Source organism: Sinohyriopsis cumingii, chromosome 11, assembly GCF_028554795.1.
Source record: "Sinohyriopsis cumingii isolate HCF-2022 chromosome 11, ASM2855479v2, whole genome shotgun sequence".
Taxonomy (NCBI): domain Eukaryota; kingdom Metazoa; phylum Mollusca; class Bivalvia; order Unionida; family Unionidae; genus Sinohyriopsis; species Sinohyriopsis cumingii.
This window is the reverse complement of record NC_142971.1, coordinates 30,734,096-30,754,452: the sequence shown is the minus strand read 5'-3', so window position 1 is coordinate 30,754,452 and position 20,357 is coordinate 30,734,096. Positions and strand designations below refer to the sequence as shown.

General features: G+C 34.6%; 1 protein-coding gene across 2 annotated transcripts in view; it reads right to left on the bottom strand.

Annotated features, from left to right (window-relative positions):
* LOC149787845 (isoleucine--tRNA ligase, cytoplasmic-like) overlaps positions 1-20,357 on the bottom strand; it is a 146,791-nt gene that overhangs the window by 20,478 nt on the left and 105,956 nt on the right. For both annotated transcript variants that reach the window (XM_089974065.1, XM_089974066.1), the window contains exons 21-24: positions 12,027-12,118; positions 9,386-9,463; positions 8,858-8,979; positions 3,307-3,409 (exon numbers count right to left, since the gene is read on the bottom strand). In XM_089974065.1, the coding sequence (XP_089830191.1) occupies positions 3,307-3,409; positions 8,858-8,979; positions 9,386-9,463; positions 12,027-12,118 (395 nt within the window). The remainder of the gene's footprint in view (positions 1-3,306; positions 3,410-8,857; positions 8,980-9,385; positions 9,464-12,026; positions 12,119-20,357) is intronic.

Genomic DNA, 20,357 nt, shown 5'->3' with positions numbered 1-20,357 from the left:
TGGTAAGCTTCAAACCTGCAGTGTGACATGCTAACTAATTTAAGATGATGCATCCTGCGTCCATTATTCACCCATTACAACATACACACTAGACTGATTCTACATCCATTAGCCTGCTAAGCGTTGATCAAAATCTGAGCTAAAATATGTTACTTTTTAAATACATACAATGTATGTGAAAGTGATTTTCTTCTCTGACTTGAATACTGCTCCTACAATCAGTTATAACAGTCTGGCATCTTTTAACAATCAGGAATCTTAAAACAGTAAGGCATCTTATAACAATCTTACAAAAGTAAGGCATATTATAACAATCAGGAATCTTTAACAATCAGGTATCTTATAACAGTCAAGCATCTTGTAACAATCAGGTATCTTATAGCCATAAGGCATCTTGTAACAATCAGGCATCTTATAGCCGTAAGGCATCTTGTAACAATCAGGCATCTTATAACAGTCAAGCATCTTGTAACAATCAGGTATCTTATAGCTGTAGGGCATCTTGTAACAATCAGGCATTTTATAACAGTCAAGCATCTTGTAATAATCAGGAATCTTGTAACAATCAGGTATCTTATAACAGTCAGGCATCTTGTAACAATCAGGCATTTTATAACAGTCAGGCATCTTATAACAATCAGGAATCTTATAAGAATCAGGTATCATAACAATCAGGCATCTTATAGCTGTCAGACATCTTCCAATAATCAGGAATCTTGTAACAACAATAATAATAATAATAATAATAATAATAATAATAATAATGAGGACTTTGTATAGCACCTAATCTTTAGAAGCTCTAAGCACTTTACAACATTAGACAACACCTATAAGATAAAAAAAAATCTAATAACATTATTACAAACACAAAAACAAAAAAGAATCAGGTATCTTATAACAGTCAGGCATCTTGTAACAATTGGGTATCTTGTAACAGTCAGGCATCTTGTAACAATCAGGTATCTTATAACAGTCAGGCATCTTGTAACAATCACAAAAATTGTAACAATCGGGTATCTTATAACAATCAGGAATCTTGTATTGTAAAAATCGGGCATCTTATAACAGTCAGGCATCATGTAACAATCAGCAGTCTGGCATCTTGTAACAATCAGGTATCTTATAGCAGTCAGGCATCATGTAACAATCAGGTATCTTATAACAGTCAGTATCTTGTAACAATCGGGTATCTTATAGCAGTCTGGCATCTTGTAACAATCAGGTATCTTATAACAGTCAGGCATCATGTAACAATCAGGTATCTTATAGCAGTCAGTATCTTGTAACAATCAGGCATCTTATAACAGTCAGGCATCATGTAACAATCAGGTATCTTATAGCAGTCAGTATCTTGTAACAATCAGGTATCTTATAGCAGTCTGGCATCTTGTAACAATCAGGTATCTTATAACAGTCAGGCATCATGTAACAATCAGGTATCTTATAGCAGTCAGTATCTTGTAACAATCAGGCATCTTATAACAGTCAGGCATCATGTAACAATCAGGTATCTTATAGCAGTCAGTATCTTGTAACAATCAGGTATCTTATAGCAGTCTGGCATCTTGTAACAATCAGGTATCTTATAACAGTCAGGCATCATGTAACAATCAGGTATCTTATAGCAGTCAGTATCTTGTAACAATCAGGCATCTTATAGCAGTCTGGCATCTTGTAACAATCAGGTATCTTATAGCAGTCAGGCATCTTGTAACAATCGGGTATCTTATAGCAGTCAGGCATCTTGTAACAATCGGGTATCTTATAGCAGTCAGGCATCATGTAACAATCGGGTATCTTATAGCAGTCAGGCATCTTGTAACAATCGGGTATCTTATAGCAGTCTGGCATCTTGTAACAATCAGGTATCTTATAGCAGTCAGGCATCTTGTAACAATCGGGTATCTTATAGCAGTCAGGCATCTTGTAACAATCGGGTATCTTATAGCAGTCAGGCATCTTGTAACAATCGGGTATCTTATAGCAGTCTGGCATCTTGTAACAATCAGGTATCTTATAGCAGTCAGGCATCATGTAACAATCGGGTATCTTATAGCAGTCAGGCATCATGTAACAATCAGGTATCTTATAGCACTCAGGCATCTTGGGGGCGCTGAGTGGCCGAGTGGTCTAAAGCGCTCTCCGTTACGGATCACTGCCATCTCACCTCTGTCTGCGTGGGTTCGAGTCCAGGATTCGGCCAATATGGGTACGTGAGAAAGCTTGCCAGTAGCTTCTCGTGGGTCGGTGGTTCTTCCCGAGGTTTTCCCGGGTTCTTCCTCCACCATTAATACTGGCCGCCATGTATAGCCTATTGTGTGCTGAAAAATGGCTTTAAACCCTACAAAACTACAAACTACAAACTCAGGCACCTTGTAACAATCAGGAATCTTTAACAATCTGGAATCTTATAACAGTCAGGCATCTTATAACAGTCACTTCTCTCTGACAGTCACCTCTAATATCTTGCCAGAGTGTTTTTGTTGTACTCTTATTATATTCCCTATATTTTTACCTCTTTACAGCAGACATCTCCCTCTGACAAATCTAAATATTGTGATCCCTACCTGAATGATGATTGGGGGTGGGGATACACAACAGTTTCAAGAGACCAAGGGAGAAATGCTAGGTATTTCATTTGTATGTATAAATCTGAAATCTGTTGCTTTATTTCCAACACATAGTGAAGAAGCCACAGTAGCTATGTGGTTAAGATACTAGACTTGTGACTAGATGGGTACAGGTACAATGCCCACCATCAGACTGGTTACTATGGTATATCCATGGGCAAAACACTTTGTGTCAGAATGATCTAACCTTCAAAGTGTTGATCTACTGTAAAACCCCAAACCAAATCAATCCAACAGCTGGTACAAGGAAGACAATTTCAAACATCAATAGGTCAATTATGACTTTGGGCACACAAACAAGTGCAAAGTCAATTACATTAAAATTCCACTGAATGAAAAATGCATATTTGCAGTGTGCAGAGAGACTAGTTCTGTGCAACCATTTACATCCCTCTCAATTCAGATACATTGGTATCACGTTCTGCTTTAATAGAGACGCTCCTAAACAAGAATTAGTTCATTGCAAGATTCATAATAGTTTGACTTTTCCATAACTGTCTACTCTGAGACAATTATAAGCAAAGTCCTTCAAGAATTTTTGAAAATTATGTTTCTCTTTATGAATTTGAATATTTTATGACATTAATGTACTAAAAGTTCTGCACCTGTGTTTAAGTTATTCAATTTCATGCTTTAAAATATTCAAGACCATGGGTTTAAACAGTTAAGTGCTCACCTTGATGGGTAGGGTATTCCTGTCTCTCACAAGACGACCTAGTTCTATCACAGACTGCATGCGTGATACTGCACGCTCTATGTGTACATCTATCAGGTCATCCCTGCAGGTAAATGGTAGGATTGGAATAAACAAAACAAAAAAACTCAGACTATTATTAATGATTAAAAGGCTCACCTCTAAAAGCTTTACGTAGCCACTGTAAATATTAATTATCATGCAGAAAATAAATTCAGACTAAATTGATCTTGACCAATGAAATGCTGCCCCGTGTGACAGGCACCAGTTATATAAAAAATTAATCTGTTTCTATGATATCAAAGTAGAAGTCAAGTACTTTCATAAGTTGATAACAAGAATACCTTGAAAGGACTGATGCTATACTGGCCAAGAAGACTATCCAGGAACTAACAATAAGACCATTTCTTTTTTTAAGTGCTGCTAAGATTTTCAAATTAGCTGCTGTGGTGGATATACTGGATGTCATATTGGCACCACCTTCATTTAGAACCAGCAAAACATCATATGACTTTTTGTTTTGGAAAAAAATTTACAACAAAATTGTCAAGATGGCTGCTGCAGAAGCATTTCAGTGAAAGCACAATAAAAATTATGACCAGCCATCTTAGAGAAATAATGATAACAAAATTTTCAAGACAACCATTGTGGCAGCCATATTGGAAGAAACACTGGCACCATTTTCATCTATGACCAACTAGACATCATAAGAAGACTTTTAGTTTAAAAAACCCATAATGATACAACCATCCATTTAGGAGTAATAATAACAAGATTCTCAAGATGGATACAGTGGAGGCCACTATTAGCTATGCAAATGGCGCCATTTAGGACCAAGAAATCACGAGTCTTCTCATGAAAACCCCATAGCAATATGAATTTCCATTCAGGAGTAGTAGCAGTAACAAGTTTGAGAATGGATGCTGTGGTGGCCATACTGGATGTCAGATTGGCATCGCCTTTACTTAGGACCAACTAGATACCATAAAAAGTCTGTTAGTGAAAACCCATGATGATATGACCATCCATTGAGAAGGAGTAGCTTTAACAAAACATTTCAGATTGGAATCATATTCATTTAGGACCAACTAGATCATGGGATGAATGTGTGTTACAGCTTCATGGCAATCCTCCAAGTAGTTTAGGAGGACCAGCAATAAAAAACTGCTGACAAACACAGACAACAGACCATTCCATAAACTCTTCTAGTCTATGAGCATTAGAGCTAAAAAGCCAAAAGGTTTTTTTCTCCTTTAAGTCATTGTTCATAAACTGTACTTCAGAAGCTATAATTACTATCCACCCAGAAAAGCTAGATTAAACTGGCTTTGAGTAACCTTTGAGTGACAGCCGGTATGAACACTTTATTACATGCATAGTTCACAGTAATTACCTTTTTCTGGCCATTAAAGTCTAGTCCTCACATGGATTCCAAGCAGTTCACTCTTTTTGAGACCTAATCATTTACATGTAAAAAATGATTAATATAAATTTATTGCTACTTTCAACCACATTGGAAAGAATGGTCCTTCTTTTCAGGAAATACAAATACAGCATGCAGCTATATGCAATACTTTAACTGTCAGTACAGCAGAAAATGTAGGTCACAGTGACCTTCTTTGGTCAAATGGGTGTAGTATACTAAAAGAGATGCATTGATGTCAAATTTGTTTCCTTTTAACATGAACAAAACAAGAAAACAAACTTTAAACGCAAAATTTCAACAAAGTCACTGAAACATGAAATACAGGCAGACCTGCCAACCGTAACAAGACCTTCTCAGTAAGGCAAGTCCAAATTTTTCCAAAACTTAGAACCAGCCAACCTGGAGAACCTGCATTTGAAAAGTTCTGATGTGTTATAGATGATAGAGCAAAGACAAAATCATGTTCAACTAAATTTTTTGTACAGTACACTTAAGACCTCCAGTTCAGTCTCAGAAACTGCAGCTCCAAACCCTATGGAGCTCAATGGCTTCTTGCTAGAGCTGCCAACCCAACATAATAAGTTTTTTTTATAAATGTGTCATGGTGATGGCAATCATCTTTACAACTTAAGCAATACTTGAATTGACACAACATAACGTCCAGTAAATGCAACTGTTGTCTTCCCCTTCCTTTTGCCCAAGGATCTGAATATTCCTTTTAATATTTCTATGGTTTGAAATTTATCAGAGGCTTATCCTCTCTTTAGCATTCAACTTGTTTTCATTTGTTCAACATTACAGATAATGCTATAAAGCAAAAGAAAAAGCTTGATTGTTCTGTATACAAATTATGGGTAGGTAGAAGCAAACATTCTCCTGAAAAGTTAGTCTGATCCTTGACCAGTTCCACTGAATCTAACATGAAAACCCAAATCCTGACAAAATCTGGACAAACCAATATCCAGATTTTACTGCAACAATATTTTTGCACTCATTGCTATTTATTCATTAGTGCACATATTAAGGATCATTTAATTAAGAAAAGTAGTCAATTTGAAAGAGCTGACAAGTCTGTATAGGTTGCAATAAGATTGAAAGACATCAAAATGCACGACATCCCCAAGTTTCATTATTTGAGGCTGGATTGTATAGTCCGTAATTATCCTTTTGTTTTCAAGTTTATTGCAATCCATTTTCACTGTAATGCAACTAACACAAGTAACTAACAAGAATGTTTTAAATTTGTCCATATTTACTTAACAAATATTTTAGTTGTCTATGTTTTGCACAACAATTTGTACCCTCTATATACACTGTGTCCACTTTGTCCAACAGCTTATGACTTTGTGACATAAGAAGGTAGGTAAGCGCATGCTTTATGTGCATCCTTGTACATGTACTGGATTATTTCATAACAGACAACAATAACAAAAATCCTCTGAAGGGACTGATGTTATACTGGCCAAACAGAATTTCCAAAATGAATCTTTCTTCTTTTCAAAAAACCATCTAGTGGTGATATCAGATGAAAAATTGGCACCAGTTTCATTTAGTACCAGCAAGACACCATAACAAGTCTTCTGGTGAAAATCTCATGTCAATATGACTTTCGATTTAGGAGTAGTAGTCATAACAAGGTTTTCAAGAAGATTACCATGATGGCGATACTGGATGTCTTATTAGCAGCTTTTTCAATTAGGACTGACTAGACCACATAAGTCATTTTGGTGTAAATCACATGTTGATAGGATCAGATGTCTGGAAGGAGTAGCAAGAGCAAATTTGATGGCCATTTTGGTATTGCCCTGTTCATATAGGACCATCAATGCCTTATATGTCTTTTAGTGAAAACCGCATGTTGAAATGATCATCAATCCAGTAATGATCTAAAAAATTTCAATACGATCATTTTCGTTTAGGACCAATTTGAAATAACAAGTCTTTCAGTGAAAAATCCATGACCATATGCCCATCCATTTCTGAGCATCCAGTAGGAAGACAAAATATTCAAATGGCAGACATTCTTGATATCTTTAAGTGCAACATGGTAATTCAAACCAACAAGACTTTAGGATGAATGTGTCTGTCAAGTATGGTGGCAAAATCCGTTAGTTTAGGAGTGGCAATTATACAATCTTGTTCTAATGGATGCTACACAAAAATGCCATTACATAAGCTCTTCTGGTCAATAACACATACAGCAGAGGTGGGCAAACTTTCCAGTGCAAGTGCCACATACACAAATTTACACCTTGTCGCCGGCCGCATAGTTTATTAAGTAAAATAATTAATATTTGAAATAGCAAAAACAAAAGGTTTTTCTAAATAACATCATAATTAATTTTCAGGTGTTAATATGTTGTTAATATTTGAAAACTTAAACTTCAAAAGAAGCACATTTATTGGATAAAAAAGAGTAACATAAACAGAGTCAGTGCGAATGATGACTTGTTCCTAGTGTGCATGAAAATCCTTGGCGGGCTGCATGCGGCCCGTAGTTTGCCCACCCCTGACATACAGTATAGTGTGATATGCATGTATATATCAAAGAATGCAAATACTATACGTTGTTGTTGTTGTATGGTTTAACGCCATTTTTCAGCACAAGATAGGCTATATATGGCGTCCAGTATAAATGGTGGAGGAAGAACCCGGGAAACCCCCGAAAGGAACCACCGACCCATGAGAAGCTACTGGCAAGCTTTCTCACATAACCACATTGGCCAAATCCGAGACTCGAACTCACGCAGACAGAGGTGAGATGGCAGTGATCCGTAACGGTGAGCGCTTTAGACCACTCGGCCACCAAATAAATACTATACGTATTGAAGATGAAAGACAAGACATATATGGAAAATAATAAATTTCTGCATAGACTGCATTTGCCTTTGAAACAATCAATGTAATTACTACCTGTACATATATGACCAGGTTATAACCTGTGTGTTTTGTCACCAATGCAGGTAAGTTCCAAGTAATGGTTAGTAATAGCATATGTATAAACCTGTACAAGGTCAAATTTAACTGCATTAGGAATTTAACCTGAGCTAGTAAAATCAGAAAGCTACAGTCAAAGTGACCTTTTATTGCATGGTGTGATACTAAGGGAGATGAATATAAAAAGTCTCATAATTCCAGCAGCTTGAAAAGTTAACTCGAAACACAAAATTTAACCAAACTTGGTGAAGCATGAAATATGGGCCTCAGTAACCTATTTTTGCAGCAAGGGTGTATTACTCATTTTGGTGCTTTTACACTCCGTTTCATAATTCTAGCTAGGATAGTATGTACAAAGCATGTCAAAAGACCTGTAATTTCATGAACAAAATGCAAAAACATAAGAGCCAGTAAAATGTGAAATGTAAGTCAGTGACTTTTTGTTTCTAAGTGTGTGGTACAAGCAGAGTCACAAATAACCATCTCGTTTAATAATTCCAGCATGAAAAGTACTGGAAACACATAGTTCAAACACAACATGTGACCCAAGTCGGTGCAGTGTAAAATATCTGCCACTGTTACCTACTTTTGCAATGAGGGTGAAATAATCTAGATACATCACCTCACCAAGTTTCATGGTTCCAGATGTAACATAATGTCTACAAGTTGCAAAAACTTATCTGATCATAAGCTGAATGCAAATGTTTAACCAAGTATGTACAAATAATGAACATGCATCAAGTTGTCCCTCTTTGCCCTTCCTCTCGGGGTAGGTGCCATAAAAATCACACCAAACTGACGAAGATGCAAGTGCTGATGATAGTACAACAGGTCTCTTCAACTTTCAACATGTGAACTAAATTGGAATGAATCAATTTTGGTGCTGCCTCAATCGACTTGATAGTTTAAGCCTGAATGAGTCGTCATTAATCATGCTGCTTAAATACAATCCATTTCATTTTTAATCAATGCACCGTTACACCACTTATGCATTTGATGCTTGAGAATCAAGGTGGTTACCTATGAAGTCAACTTGGCATATTACTTCAGGAAATGCATTCTACCTGACACAATTTGTGCACTTTGGGTCCAGCAGCCATCTGAACATAACAGTGGTTATCAAAACTATCAGCTGCGATGACAAAGAGGCAACTCAATACTGCTCCTTACCTGACCTCTGGAATCAGTAGGAAATGCACACTCCTGATGTCCTGCTCCTTGGTACAATCTGGATCCACCAGATGCTTCAGATTCTGGTACATGTAATCAGTGATGAATGGGATCATAGGGGCCTGGAATATTAGAAACAATGTAGAAATGGATACAAATATTCACTTTACATGACAATATTCAACATGAATTTCAACCAGAGTGAACTTAATCATTATACAGCTTGGCTCTACAAAGCTTTTAGCAGACTTCAGTAGCCACTGTAAATATTAATTATCATGCAGAAAAATATCCAACAAAAATGAACTTAAATAAAAAGACAAAAACAAATAAAGAATGAACATTTCTACAATATCAAAGTAGATGTGCTCTAAGGAGTTTATAACAAGTGTCCCTCTTTATGCCCAAAAATATGCCCACAAATTCAAGACAAGACTCTCTTCATCAACCTCAGATTGTTGTGCATGTGTTCATGTGTGTATGTGTGCATGCATGCACATGTGCAAACGTCTTTTCCTATGCACCTACCATGACCTTGACCATAGAAAAGAGGACTGAAAACAGGGTCTCCAGCGCCTGCTGACAATCGTCTGCTCCATTATCACCCTGTAAATGGAGAACAAAAAAAAAAAAATTGAAAAATGAACCAAAATGCAATTTCATAACATCATAATTTTTTTTATTTTCACATATTCCTTAAATTACTTCTGTATCAGTCAGTATAGGAGAACCAATTAGGAAGAGTACAGACCAATAGTTATACATATCATTCTCCATGTAAATAATGTTAAATGCCTGCAATAGGCTGAATTTTTTATGATACTTGTTTGAATTGAATTTGTCTCCATAACACTATTTGTAACAACTATTTCCATCAATGTAAATGACACTCTAGACCTATAAAATAAACGTAGATGCTTGTGTAGAAATGAATGTTCCATAAGTTACCATTTGCAAGTCTAGTCCAAATGCAAACTGCACAGACTCAGATCCTGGCCAATGCAGTTTGTTAGGAGTAAGCAGTAGAACAAACAACACCGTCCCTGATATGCCAGCGCATTATGTTACAGCAGATCAGGGTCTATGCTGCTTGCAGATGGACCTGACTTTCAAGCAAGTGTATATGGTTCAATTTCATTATGCAACTTAAAACACAGTTCTTAAAGAAATCATTCATTCTTTATCTTAAAAATCAGTAGCCATTATGGGTTGATCAACTGCATAAAAATTAAGCTGCCTGAAGCCCAATATTTCATAATAATTTTGATAAGTCTCATGACAGCTGTGCTTTTCACTGTTTGGAATGCTGTACAAGATGGTTAATATCCTAACTTCTGCAGGAATCAAAGCCCTAACTGCCTCTTTGGCAAGCTGACAAGGTGATAGACCAATTAGCACACAGCATGATTAAGCATGTAAAGAATTTAGCATGACATGTACCATAACTCATAACTATCTACCATTTGGAACAGTGTTAGAATCATATCTGAAAAATGCACACAAATTTATTTCAGGACTGATACTCAAGAACAAAATCCACCTTAAAATTAAATTAAAAAAACCTCTGTTTATTTTTGAGAAATGCATGAATTTAGATGGCATTTATAGGCAGTCAAAGATGACTGTATCCATGTAATTTTGTTTCCAAAAGTATGTTGCTTTGTCCTGAAAACTCAAGCCCTTTCAATTTCAAGTTTTCTTGACTCTGACTCTCCAGATGCATCAAATTATGTGAAAAACATCATGTTTCTTGTTCTTCTTGTCACTCTGTATCGATAACTGTAATTCAAACTTGCTTCATTAAAGTGTTCTTTAATGCTTGTCATAAAGGTGAAAACAGCATCACCCAGTTACCTTTTGCATTTTGAAAAGATCCATGCATCTTCTAATCTATTATAATGAAAGCAAGTTTGATTTATTAAAGCATCGGGCACCAAATGTGATCAGTATTTCAAGATTTTAAACTTGCAAGATAATTATAATTCTTGCATTTAAACAGGCTTGATACTCAGGGAAGGTAGGTTTTTAAAAAAAATATATGGTATGGTAATCTGATTAGTCAGAGTTGTTACAAAAATGACCAAAAAATTCTAAATTACATCCATGGTGACTACTCCACAAATGAAATTGCCTGCCTGGGTCCCAAGTATGTCTTATGCCTTATAAGTTAAATTTTTAAGTACACAAAGCAGCTTGTTACATGTCATCCATGATTTCACATCAGAAATGCACCTCTCTGCACCTTGGATGGTAGCATCAACTTCAGTTGGGTGGCTAGATTTGTATATTTGGGTGTCATCAGTGTACAATTGGTGAGACACTGGATGATGATCTATGACACTTGAGAGCGGCTGAGTGTACAGAATGAAGAGAACAGGTCTAATAACAGACCCCTGTGGAACACCACAACATAGATCAACTGGGCTAGAGTGTATTCCATTTGCAGACACAATTTGTGTCCTGTTGACCAAGTAGGACTTGAACCACAGTAAGGCTGTATCATGAATGCCAACTATATGCTGGAGACGGTGAAGTAATATATCATGATCTTTTGTGTCAAATGCTGCAGACAAATCAAGGAGGGTGAGGACTGTAATCTTTCTGCTATCCAAAGCAGAGAGAATTTCATTAACTACTTTTAGAAGAGTAGTTTCAGTACTGTGGTAAGGGCAATATGCAGATTATACGTTGCTAAAAAAACTAATTAGAGGTGAGATCAGACCTCAAACTGCCCATCAGTATCAGTAAATGTTTGGGTACTAATTTATCAAGCTACTTCATAGGAAATACAGTGATTTCTAATTTTAAAAAAACAAATATATTTCATGATAAAACGCATATGCACTTTGAAGCTTTACTAATCATGACTTTACACTCTGTTATAAAACAGAGGATCTTAAAGAATGTGCAATTCATATATAACTTATGAAAAAAGTCAAATAATTTCCATCTTTTGTCAAGCAAAAAAACAAACTTCATACCAAATGAACACAAGAGTTTTGAAAATTGCATAGAGTCAACATTAAACAAGAAAGCAATTAAGTCAAAATTGCATAGAGTCAGTACAATCGACATTAAACAAGAAAGCAATTAAGTCAAAATTGCATAGAGTCAGTACAATCGACATTAAACAAGAAAGCAATTAAGTCAAAATGTCAGTAACATATACCTTCAGTCTCTTTCTGTTCATTCGGACATACCAGTTAGTGAGCTGGTCCACAAACTTCACTAATTTCGGCATCACTGTATACAATCTGTAGGCTGGAATGAAAGTAAAATAAACCTCTATGATTATACAGACATTCATGTGCCAAAACTCAGCCTCAACTTTGAATTCTGATATCTGAGTTGTATCATTATAATTTGTATAATCAAGTGGCAAACTTTAAACCCTTCTGATAACGTAACAAGCTTTCTGATTGGAGGGAACCATTTGCTGCAGAATGAGGATTTTGTAACATCAATATGTCTTGTGATTAAGAATGGCATTTTGAGACAGTATCTCAGTTCATATTTCTAAAATGTCTTAGAGTACAGATAACAGTCTTGTATTCAAAGTTTAGAGGAGATTAACAGCTGTTATAATGTGGCATGTAAATAACTCAGATTAGGACAGTTCTGTTGATGACTATCCAATATAACTCAATGTAAAATAAAACAATTTATGTGATGTAAGCATCAAATAGAAGACTGTTGCCACCTACACATAAAACCTTCAAAACAGTTGTAAAATTTCTACAAATGCTCTAAAAATGTGTCTCAATTGCACTGTGACATAGGATAGTCATGTAAACAGGCTACTGTCAAATTTCTTAAGTCTATGGTGTGACCTTTTCAGCTATTATTGTTTTGGGCTTGTGTTGTTCTTAAAACTAATGTGAGGCATGAACACCTAACATAGTTACTCCGCAGTATGTAGATCGTGAAATACCAATAGTCAGCTTGGAAGAAAAGCTAGCCAACCGTAGCAGTAAACACAAGGGTTCAGGACATGTAGAATATCTCAAAAACAGCTTGGATGACAACTGTTTTCAATTGCATCAGCCTGTTTAGTACACTATGTTTTGCAGAATTATCACCTAGGAAAAGGGCTTGTGTTTGCACTGTGATCATCACATGGTGTAAAAAAATGACCTTTGGTCATGAGAAACACAGGTATAAATTTGGGATTGGGGTGCAGAAACTTCTTTTGCTATGACTTCTGTTTTAATATAGCTATCCAAAAATATGGACTTTTTTCAGGCCTGCCAACCCTAAGGGCTGTTCCATATTAAAATGATAAGAAATTTTAAATTGCATCTCTGGCTGAGTACCCCACTTTAAAAGTGCCTTCCCTGCATCCCTAACAAGACCTTCTCAATAAGCAGCTGATTTTTATCCCTAAGTTGGACCAGTTTTCAGTAAGGCGTAAAAAATATATACTCTAGTGTCAAGCTGGAAAACATCCATTTAAACGTCCAGAAGTTATTCGTGACTGATATACCAATGGTAAACATCGTGTTCAACTTCAAAAGTTTGTAAAGTTTACTTTAATGTTAATTCCCTCCAAAAAGTTTCACAAACTGTGGAGCTCAATGGATTCTTTAGATCTCTCAACTTTATGTAATCCTTTAAAAAAAGCTGTGGTGACGGCAATCATCTTTCCCACCACGTTACATACTAAAATGTCATTTCAAAAACAACAAAAAAGGCATTAGGGTGACCATGTGGATGTTAAGCATCACAAAATATGTGCAGTTGAAAGCATCTGATGTATTCCAGTAATGTTATTCTGGTTCCCTGACTAATTCCACTGAATATAATATGAAACCAAATCTAAATCAAACATGGACAAACCAGTGTCTAGATTTTACCATCATTATCGCTTTTATTTCATAAGTCTGTATTTTAAGGGCAATTTCCGTAAGCTTATGGCAAAATCGTAAGGGTTGGCAGGTCTTCTTTTGACCTCACTAGTGTTATTTTATTTTTTTATGATTTTTTAAAATACTAAGACAGTGACTGTGGCGCTAAATTTGTGCAAAAAAACTGTACTTTGCACCCTGAACTGCACTAACTTAAACTTAAAACTTTAACAGAAGTTAATGACATTACCAAGAGAAAAGTAACACTGTATCACCACTTGTGAACAATGACATGATGAAGCAGTTTTCCGCTCATGCAGGTCAGTGTAAAACAGTTCTCTGAGACACTGTATCTCATATGTAACAATGATAAGATCAGGCAGTTTTCCGCTCATGCAGGTCAGTGTAAAACAGTTCTCTGAGACACTATCTCATATGTAACAATGATAAGATCAGGCAGCTTTCTGCTCATGCAGATTAGACGGAAACACCTGGCATATCAGGGCATAGTTTTTGTAGATCAGACAGAAACACCTGACATATCAGGGCATAGTTTTTGTAGATCAGATGGAAACACCTAGCATATCAGGGCATAGTTTTTGCAGATCAGACGTAAACACCTGGCATATCAGGGTATAGGTTTTGCAGATCAAATGGAAACACCTGGCATATCAGGGTATAGCTTTTGCAGATCAGATGGAAACACCTGGCATATCAGGGCATAGTTTTTGCAGATCAGATGGAAACATCTGGCATATCAGGGCATAGTTTTTGCAGATCAGACGGAAACACCTGGCATATCAGGGTATAGTTTTTGCGTGTGTGTTTCATGCCATTTTTCAGCACATGATAGGCAACGTGTATATTTGGTGGAGGAAGAAACAGTGACCCACAGGAGGGTACCGGCAAGGTCTCACACAGATCAACATACTGGGCAGGTATCAAACACAATGACCCATGAGTTTGATGATCTACCACCTGAGATACCAGGCCTTCTTAAAGTAAAAGATGAATACAGCCAGTGAAAAAGAAGAATGTTACTTTGAGAAACTTTAACACAAAAATTTCATATTGTTTATGCTGTTGCTGCCACCAGATTTGTGATACCTGTATCTCAAGATTGAATGAGACATTGTCATTAAGAAATAACAAGTCTTAAATGTGAGATAAAATCATAGCTGCCACCCCCCTTTTTGAAAATACTGGCTGTTTATGACAAAAATGTGAGTGTGTGTGTGCGTGTATGTGTGATTAGGATTTTTAATGTAGCTGTACCAATTTTTCAGTTATATCGCTACGATGTCTGCAGTGTGGCAGTTTAAAGTGATGTCTAGCACTGGGGCATCATGCCGCAGACATGTAGCATGATGTCCCACCCAGTCACATTATCCTGACACCAGGCCAACCAGTCCTAACACTAACATGCTGAGACCAAGCGAGGCAGCTGTTAGTATCATTTTTGTAAGTCTTTGGTATGACTCAGCCAGGGATCAAACCCACGATCTCCCGCATCCGAGGCGGATGCTCTAACCACTAGGCCACTGGAGTGGTCTATGACAAAAATAATGATTTCAGGAACAAAATTTGATTTGCAAAAGTTTAATGCATATGTAACTATTTACAAAATCTACAACCATAAAGTAGGACAATAACTTACTTATTTAATACCAAACATGCACATGTTAAACTCTTGCACCTTCTGAATGGCACCCTGTTCCATTCGGGTGTCCATTTAGAAGGTTTTGATTGATTGATTTGATTTACGTCGCGTGCGTTTAAAAGGTGCAAGAGTGCAACACACTCACACTCAGACACAGGTTGTTTTCCATACCTTGTTTGTTTTCAATCATTATCGATTCCAGTGTTTCACTGTTGATCTGAATTCTGTGTGATTTTCTTACTGACCTGTTTTCATTCTAGCACATGAGTAATCCTTTGCGATTTTACTGTCTAGAAAACGTGTGTGAAATAAATCACAAAGAACACTATTAACTGAAGGAGGAAGGTTCATTTCTAAAATAAATTTAATAAACCAAATTTTATATCAAATTACATCAAGGTTCTCTCTGGTATTTATATATGTCGTGAGTTCAGGCTGAGTTGTTGATGATGAAGCAGCAAGCTGATGTTTATTACCTTTTTATGCTCTTGCAATTCATGGGTGCCTCCAAGCCCAATAGCGAAATCAAATTACACAATTTGCAAAACATAAAGTCTTCTCCTTTACTAGATGTTGTCACAGATCTAAACAAGATGGCATAATTGTCCTTCCAGTTATGTTTTCTTGTCTTTCCTGGAGAAAATTCTGAATATTCTGCTTTCCTATTCAACATGATTAGAAGATGAATATTACAAAGATGAGATACAGTGATAGTAGCAACTGTTTGTGCAATCCAATTTGGTGATCAATGACAAGTATGGTAGCCTCGATTTCAAAAGAAACAATGATATTTTAGAACTCTATTCCTATACATATGTGACGCATCAGAATGGAACAGAGTCCATTCTAACAGAAAACTGCAAGGAAATTTTTTATTATTTTTTATATTAAAAAACATATTTTAAGCAAGAAAAATGTACACCCTTATTCAGGTCCAAAATATGGGACAAATACAAGAAAAATGGGACACTAGGCAGCAATGCAAAAAAAGAAGCTTAAGCTTAAGACCAAAATAGAGATTGTCGAGGTGAGATAATAGTCTTAAATGTGAGTTAAAATTAAGCATAAGCTTAAGACCGAAATAGAGATTGTCGAGGTGAGATAATAGTCTTAAATGTGAGTTAAAATTAAGCATAAGCTTAAGACCGAAATAGAGATTGTCGAGGTGAGATAATAGTTTTAAATGTGAGTTAAAATTAAGCATAAGCTTAAGACCGAAATAGAGATTGTCGAGGTGAGATAATAGTTCTAAATGTGAGTTAAAATTAAGCATAAGCTTAAGACCGAAATAGAGATTGTCGAGGTGAGATAATAGTTTTAAATGTGAGTTAAAATTAAGCATAAGCTTAAGACCGAAATAGAGATTGTCGAGGTGAGATAATAGTCCTAAATGGGAGTTAAAATTAAGCATAAGCTTAAGACCAAAATAGAGATTGTCGAGGTGAGATAATAGTTTTAAATGTGAGTTAAAATTAAGCATAAGCCTAAGACCAAAATAGAGATTGTCAAGGTGAGATAATAGTTTTAAATGTGAGTTAAAATTAAGCATAAGCTTAAGACCGAAATAGAGATTGTCGAGGTGAGATAATAGTCTTAAATGTGAGTTAAAATTAAGCATAAGCTTAAGACCGAAATAGAGATTGTCAAGGTGAGATAATAGTCTTAAATGTGAGTTAAAATTAAGCATAAGCTTAAGACTGAAATAGAGATTGTCAAGGTGAGATAATAGTCTTAAATGTGAGTTAAAATTAAGCATAAGCTTAAGACCGAAATAGAGATTGTCGAGGTGAGATAATAGTTTTAAATGTGAGTCAAAATTAAGCATAAGCTTAAGACCGAAATAGAGATTGTCGAGGTGAGATAATAGTTTTAAATGTGAGTCAAAATTAAGCATAAGCTTAAGACCGAAATAGAGATTGTCGAGGTGAGATAATAGTTTTAAATGCGAGTTAAAATTTTAGTCTTAAATGTGTGGACAAAATGAAACTTAAGCTTATAATGGTTGTCAATGAACTGATAACAAGGTACACCAATACAAGGAAAATCCTCCTTACAAAACTTAGATTAAGGATGAAACTGAAAGATTCCTAAATGAGTTACTGGGTAAAAATATGCTAAAACCATCATACATGTTTTGGGATTTCTGCCCAATTACCAACTTTAATAGGCATATCTTACATGATTCTGGACTACTAGTGTAATATGTGTAACAAATTGTATAGGGATATTTTATATGGTTTTAGATTACTAGTGTAATATGGGTAACATATTGCATAGGGATATCTTATATGGTTTTAGATTACTAGTGTAATATGTGTAACAAATTGTATAGGGATATCTTATATGGTTTTAGATTACTAGTGTAATATGTGTAACAAATTGTATAGGGATACCTTATATGGTTTTAGATTACTAGTGTAATATGTGTAACAAATTTTATAGGGATATCTTATATGGTTTTAGATTACTAGTGTAATATGTGTAACAAATTGTAATGGGATATCTTATATGGTTTTAGATTACCAGTGTAATATGTGTAACAAATTTTATAGGGATATCTTATATGGTTTTAGATTACTAGTGTAATATGTGTAACAAATTGCATAGGGATATCTTATATGGTTTTAGATTACTAGTGTAATATGTGTAACAAATTGTAATGGGATATCTTATATGGTTTTAGATTACTAGTGTAATATGTGTAACAAATTTTATAGGGATATCTTATATGGTTTTAGATTACTAGTGTAATATGTGTAACAAATTGTATAGGGATACCTTATATGGTTTTAGATTACTAGTGTAATATGTGTAACAAATTTTATAGGGATATCTTATATGGTTTTAGATTACTAGTGTAATATGTGTAACAAATTGTAATGGGATATCTTATATGGTTTTAGATTACTAGTGTAATATGTGTAACAAATTTTATAGGGATATCTTATATGGTTTTAGATTACTAGTGTAATATGTGTAACAAATTGCATAGGGATATCTTATATGGTTTTAGATTACTAGTGTAATATGTGTAACAAATTGTATAGGGATATCTTATATGGTTTTAGATTACTAGTGTAATATGTGTAACAAATTGTATAGGGATACCTTATATGGTTTTAGATTACTAGTGTAATATGTGTAACAAATTTTATAGGGATATCTTATATGGTTTTAGATTACTAGTGTAATACGTGTAACAAATTGTAATGGGATATCTTATATGGTTTTAGATTACTAGTGTAATATGTGTAACAAATTTTATAGGGATATCTTATATGGTTTTAGATTACTAGTGTAATATGTGTAACAAATTGTATAGGGATACCTTATATGGTTTTAGATTACTTGTGTAATATGTGTAACAAATTGTATAGGGATACCTTATATGGTTTTAGATTACTAGTGTAATATGGGAAATAAATTGTAAAGGGATATCTTATATGGTTTTAGATTACTAGTGTAATATGGGAAACAAATTGTAAATGGATATCATATATGGTTTTAGATTACTAGTGTAATATGTGTAACAAATTTTATAGGGATATCTTATATGGTTTTAGATTACTAGTGTAATATGTGTAACATATTGTATAGGAATATCTTATATGGTTTTAGATTACCAGTGTAATATGGGAAACAAATTGTAATGGGATATCTTATATGGTTTTAGATTACTAGTGAAATATGGGAAATAAATTGTAAAGGGATATCTTATATGGTTTTAGATTACTAGTGTAATATGGGAAACAAATTGTAATGGGATATCTTATATGGTTTAGATTACTAGTGTAATATGGGAAACAAATTGTATAGGGATATCTTATATGGTTTTAGATTACTAGTGTAATATGGGAAACACATTCTATAGGGATATCTTATATGGTTTTAGATTACTAGTGTAATATGTGTAACAAATTGTATAGGGATATCTTATATGGTTTTAGATTACTAGTGTAATATGTGTAACAAATTGTATAGGGATACCTTATATGGTTTTAGATTACTTGTGTAATATGTGTAACAAATTTTATAGGGATATCTTATATGGTTTTGGATTACTAGTGTAATATGGGAAACAAATTATAAAGGGATATCTTATATGGTTTTAGATTACTAGTGTAATATGGGAAATAAATTGTAAAGGGATATCTTATATGGTTTTAGATTACTAGTGTAATATGGGAAACAAATTGTAATGGGATATCTTATATGGTTTAGATTACTAGTGTAATATGGGAAACAAATTGTATAGGGATATCTTATATGGTTTTAGATTACTAGTGTAATATGGGAAACACATTCTATAGGGATATCTTATATGGTTTTAGATTACTAGTGTAATATGTGTAACACATTTTATAGGGATATCTTATATGGTTTTAGATTACTAGTGTAATATGGGAAACAAAATGTAAAGGGATATCTTATATGGTTTTAGATTACTAGTGTATTATGGGAAACAAATTGTAAAGGGATATCTTATATGGTTTTAGATTACTAGTGTAATATGGGAAACAAATTCTATAGGGATATCTTATATGGTTTTAGATTACTAGTGTAATATGGGAAACACATTCTATAGGGATATCTTATATGGTTTTGGATTACTAGTATAATATGGGTAACAAACTTTAAAGGGATATCTTATATGGTTTTGGATTACTAGTATAATATGGGTAACAAATTTTATAGGGATATCTTATATGGTTTTGGATTACTAGTATAATATGGGTAACAAATTTTATAGGGATATCTTATATGGTTTTGGATTACTAGTATAATATGGGTAACAAATTTTATAGGGATATCTTATATGGTTTTGGATTGCTAGTACAATATTGGTAACAAATTTTATAGGGATATCTTATATGGTTTTGGATTACTAGTATAATATGGGTAATAAATTATATAGGGATATTTTATATGGTTTTGTATTACTAGTATAATATGGGTAATAAATTATATAGGGATATTTTATATGGTTTTGTATTAC